This window comes from Parasteatoda tepidariorum, chromosome 1, assembly GCF_982258835.1.
Source record: "Parasteatoda tepidariorum strain Cologne lab strain chromosome 1, Ptep-v5.0, whole genome shotgun sequence".
NCBI classification, from domain to species: Eukaryota; Metazoa; Arthropoda; class Arachnida; order Araneae; family Theridiidae; genus Parasteatoda; species Parasteatoda tepidariorum.
In genome coordinates, this window is record NC_141755.1 from 83,702,691 (window position 1) to 83,713,247 (window position 10,557).

Below are 10,557 nucleotides of genomic sequence, written 5' to 3' on the forward strand. Positions count from 1 at the left end.
TAAATACAACTTTTCCTTTTGGGAAAGATTCTATGTTTTAACTTTTACTTTTGCTAACAGCAGTTTATATGTAATTACCAAAATTGGCAACCTATGTAATGTTTTTTAAACTGCTGTACAGTCTGCATAAAAAATAAACACCAGCAGACATAAATTATTTTATTTCGGTATTCTGAGGTCAAGTTTGAAATGGAACGATATAGATGGTAAAATAGTGTAATTTCCTTCCTTATCTCATACTTCTCTTATTTTTTGTACAAAAATATATTTTATTAAACGAATATTACAATTGGGAAGAACTTTCCTTTTTGTCCGTGTAATTATTTGTTACAATGTTTTGAAAAGCACAAAAATATAAATGAATATTTTTTTTTAATATTTATGTTCTTTTAAGGAATTATTTAATTTTGGTTTTTAAATAATTTAGATTTGCTATAGTGGCCAATGCCGTGATATTGGTTACACCAGTATCTGTCAGAAAATATATGGAAAAGATTTTATAGGATTAGAGGTAAAAATAAGTTTTATTTTTTATTTTTTTTTATTTTTTTGCATATCTTTTCAGTGAAGTAGAAACATCATTACGCAGAACATGAAAAAAAACTATAAGCAGATTATTGTATTTTCTTATAGGGCATTTTGTATTTTTTTCGAGCTTTTAAATTATTTTGGTTCTGTAAATTGCACGCAATAGTTGAACCAAGATCAGATGCAATTAAGATCTCGATTATACATGAGATTGATCGTTTATTATGCGAAGTTATTACTATTATAATAAAGTGATCGCATTAAAACTTACGAAACGAAATTATTTCTTTAATAATTTTTTATATCAAAATGCATCATTTATGAAATGAAAGATTGGATCATAAAAATTTTCAAATGCAAACAGTGTTCTAATGCAATATGAAATCTTATGAAAAAAAAAGTTACTCATAACCTATCAAAATTAAATTGTTAAAATAAATAAAATCGCAATCGAAACTAAAAAATATAATTTGACATTCTTTTTGTAAATCTTCGTAAATTATAAAAAAAATTTCGTGAATAATTCAAAAAAGTTTCGAAGATTAAACTAATATAATGTGTGAACTTTGCGAGAAGGCCTACAGGCATATGGATTTGCTAATATACCATTAATTCAAACCATCAATTATTTTTAAAAGGTAACAAAACTTATACGTTATTATTACTATCTTAGTTTAACAAAGTTGGTTATAATGATTTTGACCACTACTATAGATAATTTAAATAAACATATACAAGTCTTATCATTGCTCTTTTAAAATTTTAAGTGTTTGCAGAGTTAAAATAATTCTTATTAACAATTGGAAAATTACAACCATTTATTTATTATTATTATTATACCACTGATTAGTTGGAAAACAATAACCACTTCAAAGAATATAAACCAGAAAGCGTTAAAAAAATGGTAGGCATGCAATATCGAATACATTGAGATCCATTATCATTTACGCTTAATTTCTTAAAATTATTCTATGCTAATTTAAAAACAGTGTATTTTAAGAGAGAAAATGTTTTAAAAGTTATTTTTAACTAATTTTATACTTTGTGAATAAAAATTCACTCTTCAACGCTCAATGCCCTAGTTTATTCATGCTACATTTAATTCTTCTAATGTATTTGGAATAAAAGTTTATATTCGATTACACTTGGGAAAATTTTTTTTGTTGCATTCTTACAAACACTTAATTTCACTTGATTCGGGTGTTTGAATTTCACGTCTGAAAGTAGTTTGGCTCCTAAAGCTACAGATTTTTTTTCTTTTCTGAATGGCATTTTTAGAAGAAAGAAGAAATTATTATTACGATATGTATTTTTAAAGAAATGTGCCAAGTTTAAAAACGTTGTAAGTTACAGGGGGTCGCATAGATGTTGCGACAAATGTTTAGTGAGTTAAGGCACAACATCAGGGTTGAAATTGCTTAGTAAACCATGCCCAGAAACCATTGCCTTCATAAACCATTGCCTCATAAGCAAATAAAGTTGCTTCTCTATTATGACTTGTTCAGAAGAAACAATTCATAACCCTAAAGCACCCGTAGCGGCATAAGACGATATATCCGGTAGTGGATTCTTATGCTCTTTTAATCCTAATGATGTGCCCTAACTTTGATAGAAGTTTGTCGTAACATTTAGGTGACTCCTGTTAGATATAATGTCCTGAAACTTGTACATTTTGGCAAAAATAGATTAAAAATATCATTAAAATACTGCAGCTTCAGAGAGAAAATGTTTGCAGATTTGAAATCAGCGATACAAAAGGATAAAAAATCTGTTAAAAAAACCTTATGCAATGGAAGAAAATGTTCACCAGTGCTATTTTTGGAATTTGATTCTTGTAGTTAAATTATATACCTGACTCCCCATATAGTAAAAGGTGACTGATGCACGTTAAATCTGTCGGGTCACAAAGTCCTCCATGTTCCCATAACAAATCAGTACCTCTTAGGCCACAGAATTGGAGATTCGTCTTTCTCTGGATCAAGTCAAGATTAAGTTTGAACGAATGAATGGATGTATGAATGGGTCCACCCTATAAACGGGCGTGACGTATGGGTGGGGCAGAAGTCGAATTCTTGGTTATAGATTGCGCCCCTGAAAAATAAGAACAATCGCACTCTCTCTGCTTTAACGGCATACGACGCCAACGACAACAATTATGATAAATTTGTCTTCATAATTTTCTTTAGACTTGATTATGAAAACGAAATATCTCAAAATTTAGAAAGAGAAATTAAAAGTAAATTAATTAGCATCTAGTTTATTAAATTCATACAGAGTTTTTACTTTTCTGTCTATGCACGATGGTTCCCTCAATTGTATTATTATTAACCTTAATAATTTATTTTTAAGATATTTCATTTTCAGGATCCGTTTAACACTTGCCAGTTCCAATGTATTGGAACATTTCAAGGTTGTGGAAAAATATTTGTGGAAGATGTGCCAACGAATGCTCTTTGTGTTGTTGGTTTCTCCAGTAATTTGGGAGTAAGTAAAATATGTATATTATAAAATGACTCATTTGATTTTTTTTGTAAAAGAGTAGCAACATGTTTCGGAGAAACTGTTCTGAAAAAAAGTTGAAAACCGAATAAATTGAATAAACCGAATAGAAAAAACTAACCGAATAAATTGAGGAAAATTAAATTTATAAAAATGGTAAGAAAAAAAACTTTTGAAAAAATTTAAGCGAGCGGGAACCGTGAATGATCTCTATGATGTACTGCTGAATCTTTTTATTGAAATTAAAAATTCCAGGCATGAAATCTTGAAAACAAACTTCTTCTAAATTCTTTTTTTTGGTATTTAAAAGAATGCTTCATAAATTATAAGGCAGAAATTCACGATCATCTTTCTAAGATTAAACTGATTAATAGTTTGTGGAAATATTAGAAAGTTGAATTTCATACACAATTTTCTTAAAAAAAGTTTTTGAAATATTGAAATGCAGACAATTTTTTTAAAATCTAAAACAGTTTCATGAATATTTGTTATTTAATATTGTGAAGTTTTGAGTAAAATTCTTTTTAATATTTTCTTTTGGTTTTTATCTTCTTGGTCTGATTTTTAACAGCTAAAAGTACTGCAAAAATTTAAATATTTTGCGATTTCAATGAAAATAAATATTTTTAACTTTTCCTTTAAATTGAATATAAAAAATAAAGAGCTGGTATATTAAATTTTTTATTTTTCTTTCGGTTAGGTTAAAATTAAAAGCATCAGGATTCACGTTGATTGTTTACACTGTACAAACTATATTTTGACTTATTGAAAAATTTGATTAAGAAATCCATATTACATTTCAAAATCTTTTTGATAAGCTTATGTTTTTTTAGAGTTTCGAACTTTTATCTATGAAAAGTAAAAACAGAGTAAAAAATAAATATTTTAATGTATTCAAAAATTTATATGAATATCAATATCAAGTTACACTCTTGCTGGTTCTTCATTTTCCATATTAGTTCAGGTAAAAATGCTATGTAAAACTGCAAATGTAAAAAAAAAAAATATTTTTTTCACTAGAATTCTGTTTTAAAATTATTTCCCCATTGTAATAAAATTATTTGTAATGAAAAAGAAATGTAAAATTTCAAAGATGCAATCTTAAATATTTCTTTCAGTTATGCCAAAAAGGAGTTTGTGTTTCACCAAATCCTGTTTCACCTCGTAAGTAAAATTTTTTTTTTAAATATTTATATAAGCTTATTTCACATGCGAATCGTAAAGTTATAATATGTTGCATCCAGTTACTTTAATACATGTTATAAATTATGAATTGGTCGTTTACTATTTAATTTTGATTTATTGCGTATTAGATGATAATTAACTAGTATGAAAAGATGCTTTACGCTAAGTTTTAATATTTTGAATAATTTAATGCTATGATATTTAAAAGCTTGCAAATATATCAATTGAAGATTTAATAAAGCTTTTTTCTGCGCAATTCTAAGGAGTATAATTTTCTTAATGATATAATTCTATATTGGAATGCCTTTAACTTTTTTATCACTCCGTCATCACCTCTGAGGTGGAAGCGAAAGTCACCACTTTGAAGTTTAAAATTTTTGTATCTTAATGTTTTGTTACAACAATGTTTTATGATTATTTAATATTTTGTGGAACATCACCAGATATATGCTAATTTTTGTTTAAAATTGCAACACCATGAAGGAATTGTTAGAAATTAATAAAATTTATTCCACTGATTATTGATAGAGTTAAAAGTAAACGATCAAATTTACTAAATAATCAGTGCAGTGTATCTACCACTACAAAAAATACAATTCCGATTCACTACTATATAAGACATGCTAACTCGATTCTATGGCGTGATACCTTTTCATAGATGAAGGTTGATATTGTCGATAACAACTCTCCCCACATTGGTGACCCGGAAGCAATGTGAACATGCCTACCTAGACAGAAACATCCACTTCGATATTAACACACCTATTTTGATAGTAATTCCAACTTCGATCTGTACACTCCTACTTCGATGGATGGTCCACATTGAACCGTTGACTTGCTACTTGTGACTGCGACATTATCCACTTCCTCTCGCTGTTGCTACTCAATGTCGATTACACATAACTTTGGCCTGTGCACACTCGACTGTTAATGGCAACACAGGAGCGACCACGACCGCGAACACAATGCAGCTCTCACGATCAGCACTCAAAAAGTGCGGTGATTTTAATACAGCTCTCCCGTCTTCTCACAAAACGGCAATGAATCAACTAGTGGTATCCGTTCATCAAATTCTATCATACCTATAATTCTGGTGGGGGAGTACTGTAGTGTATCTACCACTACAAAAAATACAATTCCGATTCACTACTATATAAGACATGCTAACTCAATTCTATGGCGTGATACCTTTTTATAGATGAAGGTTGAAATTGTCGATAACTATTCTCTCCCCACAATCAGTATTTTATGTGTCCTCCGCTTTGAGCGATAAGAGCCTGTACACGTCGTGCCTTTTAATCATGCAGATTCTGAATGTAGTGCAAAAAGAAAGGCTTTCCATATGGCTTCGACTAGATGCCAAAGTTTATTCTTACTGTGTGTCCAATGAGCTGTACGAGAGAGTGGCTATCAGATAAAAACCCAGACATGCTCAATAGGAGATATACCTGGGGAATAAGCAGGCCATGGAAGAAATAAAACCTGTTGTGCACTGAAGAGAGCTTGTGCAGTCTTAGAAACATGTCATTATCGTGTTGAAATAACCACCCGGAATGCATCTAAGAATAGAGAGGTTCTTTTGCACTACGATTTGCCTTGTTTAGCGTTTGTTGTTGAGGTTACAAGCAATTCGCACTGGATGGTATCTACTATTGTACCCAACAGCTACCCACATCATGATGCTAGGCGTTTGTGTGGTATGGATAACACGGTGTGGAAGAAGACGTTCCCTTCTGTAATGTTTATCGCGCACTCTTCATTCATCGGAATCCAGATTGTAGTGAGATCAATCGGGGAAAATAACTTGTTGGCACGCTATGCGATGTGTTGCTGAGCCTAAACAACACCCGTTGCCATATTCCATTATGCAAACACCAGAAAGAATTTCTTACGGTGCGTCATAGGCACGCACATGAGGTGTGTGATTTGTGTAACAAATCACACACCTTTTGACACACCAGTTTGGCTAATTTGTGTAACGTGTAACAAATAAACTAGTAAAAATAAATAAATCGAGTTGATAAATAACTTTAAGCTATTAAAATAATAATTAATTAATTAATGATAATAACTGTATTATTATAAATAATAATTAAGTGAAAGGGTCCATCGAAATTGAATCATTTTAGAAAATGATCAGAAATTCCAGAGGTCAGGAAACAGGGGTAAATTCATTTGTTTTATATGATTTGTAGCCATTTTTTTTGTCGTATGCCTGTTTTAGGCAGTGGGGGTGCGATTGTTCCTGTTTTTCAGTGGCGCCATCTGTGGCCAGGAATTCGACTTCTGCCACGCCATTCACACAACCACAACCCGTTTATAGGGCGGGTCACATTCACACACAAAGGAGAAAGAACACACACACAGAGAGAGAGAGAGAGAGAGAAAGAAACATCCATGCCTTGCCAGGGATTCGAACCCAGGACCTTTCTGATGCAAGGACAGTTCCCTGCCCCCTACACAGGCCGGTCGTCATTTGTAGCCATAACGATACCTATAGAACTGAAAAAACTAAATGCTTATAATTGCTCTCAAATAAAGAATTTTTTCTCTCCCTGCATAAGCAATTAAGTTTGGCTAAATTAATAAAATAATCAAGTTATCTCTTTGTCTTGACTTATTATAATTCGCCAAAGCCAGATTTCAAATATATAAGTCCCATCTTTATTTTAACAAAGATTAAAATCAACGCAGTGACGTCACAACTCCTCGCCTTAAAGATTAGCTTGTGTTACCTATGTGGACTTGGGTAAGTAAAATGGAATGTACGATAGAGAATGGGATGTATCATTTTGTATGGCTGTTTTTAATTAGAACTGTTCTATAATTAAAATACTAATAAATTTTCTTTAAATACTAATGAATTTACTTTAAATACTAATAAATTTACTTTACTAATAAATTTGCTTTAAATACTAATAAATTTGCTTTAAATACTAATAAATTTACTTTAAATACTAATAAATTTACTGTTCTGCTATTAAATTAAAGTTTTTGAGGATTTTACAGTCAAATAGAGAGGATGGGCTAATTTTCATGTTGTTAGGAGTATATTATATCTTATTTTAAAACTAGTACATATATAGTTGATTTCTGTTGCCATACATTGAAAACAAACAAGAGATTAAAACATTACATTTCTTAGACTTTAAGGCTCTCTACTTCAAAATGAAAAAGGCAGAGATCAAAAAAATATTCAAATAAAGTTTCTATGTATTTGAGTTACGAGTCATTGAGTGGAACGGAACACTTATATAATAAAACCTTCCTTTTACTTCTTTTTAAAAATCTTGAACTATGGCATTTTCAATTCAGTATTGTAAGAGCAGAGATTTCAAAAATCGAGGAGAGTTTTAAACGAAATTGACTGTAATTATAAACATTTATCTGCACTCATTATTTATCTTACATTTATTTATTCTAATTTTAGGATATCCTGTGGCATTTGCAGGTGGATTAAGTAACACTATTGGAACACCAGCTGATTCTGCAACCCCAAGAGGTTATGTTTCACTACCAGAAAGGGTTGTAAGAGGAAATAATATTGATAATAATCCAAGTATAGGATCTCAGACTGTTGCTTGTTGTGGTAATAATCCGATAGGAAATGATAACGAATCATCTGATAATAGTTCTGATGAGGACAGTAGTAGTTTGGAAGAAGACAGTGGTGATTCGAATGAAGACAGCAGTGATTCATTGGGGGATAGTAGTATTTCTGTTGAAGACAGTAGTGAATCGGAAGAAAATAGCAGTGGTTCGAGTGAAGATAGTAGTGATTCGAGTGAAGATAGTAGTGATTCGAGTGAAGATAGTAGTGATTCGAGTGAAGATAGTAGTGATTCGAATGAAGATTGTTGTGCATCGGATGAAGACAACGGGGACTCAGACGAAGAGTGCTGCAATTCAGATGAAGACAGCGGTGACTCGGATGAAAGCAGCAGTGAGTCGGATGAAAGCAGCAGTGAGTCGGATGAAAGCAGCAGTGAGTCGGATGAAAGCAGCAGTGAGTCGGATGAAAGCAGCAGTGATTCAGATGAAGAAAGTAGTAGTTCTGAGGAAGATAACAGTGATTCCTTAGGCGAATTGAATGACGATAGCTCTAGTGGTAAGAGCAACGGTGGTTCGGGTGGATCAAGCGGTTCAAGTTCTAGAAGCTCTAGTAGCTCAAGATCTAGAAGTTCTAGTAGCTCAAGATCTGGAAATTCTAGTAGCTCAAGATCTGGAAGCTCTAGTAGCTCAAGATCTGGAAGTTCTAGTAGCTCAAGATTTGGAAGTTCTAGTATCTCAAGATCTGGAAGTTCTAGTAGCTCAAGATCTGAAAGCTCTAACAATTTATTATCAGAAATTTTAAGTGGCTTAAGTACCTCGAAGTCTGAAACCTCTAGCAATATGCTGTCTGAAATAACTAGTGCTTTAGGTGCTGATAGATCTGGAGAAACGTCAAATGGAGGAGCGCTGAATAACCTATCATCAGGAAATGGTGGTTTATTAAGTGTCTTAGAAAAACTATTGTACAATTTGATAGAAAACCAAAGTAGTTCATCTTCAAGTGCGTCAAGTTCTTCATCTAGTTCAGCTACAAGTTCATCATCCTTACTTGATAAAGTAGGAAAGGCAGTAAATTCTGTTCTGAGCGATACCACAGGAAAAGCAAGCTCGACAAGTAGTTCATCCTCCAAATCTGTAACAAGTGCAACAAAACGTGCATCATCCGCTGCAAGTTCTGCGACAAATTCTGCCTCAAGTTCATCTCAAAGTGTGCTGCAAGAAGCAGGAAGTTCAGGAAATTCAGCTGTAGGTGGGGTTGGTGGCGCTGTTAGCTCGCTATAATTTAGAAACAATGTCATTAATGTTCGTTATAACAAAAAATATAATTGTTGTTGGAATTATTTCTAAATTTACTAGATTGGACTATAAGCTGCAAAACATTCCAATTTGTTCTCCAATGAAATAAATAACATGTTTAAGTACTACACAGAAATATAGTTTCGCTTGCACATTTCCACAATGAATTTGTATTTTCCGGGAAGGTTTGAATAGCAAACTTAAATGGTATTTTAAGAAAATATATAAAATTTGTATGAAGTTGAAAATTCAATACTAATGATCAAGTTTTTACTTTTTAATTTTTTTTGAATATTGTATTTTTATTTAATAACGCTTCTGGTCACGAGAAATTTGAAATCACTGCAAAAACTAATGAATTTATTTTAAAAGTTTTTTTTTAGTTCTAAGCTTTATTTTTATATTTGATAAGGTACAAGCATTTTTTAAAATTTATGATTTAAATTCAAGTTAATTTTTGCTAATTTACATTAATGAATCAATATAATGCATTTTAAAGATTTCTATTAAATCGTTTCATATATCAATGTAATTCTCTTCCGTTATCTCAGCTAAAACAGCTTTATTGTCTGAAAAGTTATAGTTTTTTTTAAAGAAAGTAATAAATATTTCCTGTTAATTTTACTTGTCTTTGCTTGAATGAAATAAAATATATTTGACTATCCTTTACTTTTCAGTTACTTTATTTTATTTGAACTGTTGACGAACTAAACAAACCATTTCTAAGTTTTCTATTTTCCGTGCTTTAAATTTTTGATTATTAAAAAATGAAAAGTTTTAAGAAATTTTTTAGTTTCTGGTAAGGAGGCTTCTTGTTTAAATGCTTTATCAGGTGCCTAATTCACACCAAGAAGAAAAAAAGAATAGTCAAAATTACCAGAAAATGGTAAAATTTTAATAAAGGCGGCCTGTGAGCATTGCCGACCACATTTCCATAATCACGCCATTTTTTGCGAAATCCTGTAGATATGAACTAAAGATGGACGTTTTTTTAGCGTTTTAGTAATGTTCAAATTATCAGTTAAGTTGATAGTATTAAATAAGAGACATTGAGAAAGAAAGGATCAAAACTACCAGAATATGGTAGAATTTACCGTGTTTCTGGCTCTATGGGAACACCAAGAAGCTTGGATGTTTTTGGTAAAATCAGCAATAAGATAGATTTTTATAATTTGTGATACAATTTGTTAAATGTGGTAAAATATGGTAATTTTATCATGATGCCTTAGGGCATGGCATAAAAACCTTTTATTCGGCAAGATTAATTTTTCAGTTTTATATTTTTTAATGAAATGAGTGGTATTAAGAACTATCATTTTGAAAACCAGAATTTCCCACAAACATATAATCTGAAAAATTACTAAATGAATGGTTTAAATACCGCATTGGCTTTATTAAACAAAATAAATAATTATTTTTTTAAATAAAAAATGTCATTACCATATAGTAAATTATTTTTTCCAGAATTATTTTCTTCACTTGATAGCTATTGCATTA

At 31.1% G+C, this 10,557-nt stretch overlaps 1 protein-coding gene across 1 annotated transcript in view; it reads left to right on the forward strand.

The window, feature by feature from the left end:
• The window catches only part of LOC107443793 (uncharacterized), a 28,761-nt gene extending 19,037 nt beyond the window's left edge, over positions 1-9,724 (forward strand). The window contains exons 4-7 of the mRNA XM_043040867.3: positions 428-511; positions 2,893-3,012; positions 4,146-4,191; positions 7,643-9,724. Of these exons, the coding sequence (XP_042896801.2) occupies positions 428-511; positions 2,893-3,012; positions 4,146-4,191; positions 7,643-9,045 (1,653 nt within the window). The 3' untranslated portion in view covers positions 9,046-9,724. The remainder of the gene's footprint in view (positions 1-427; positions 512-2,892; positions 3,013-4,145; positions 4,192-7,642) is intronic.
• Positions 9,725-10,557: the final 833 nt, after the last annotated feature.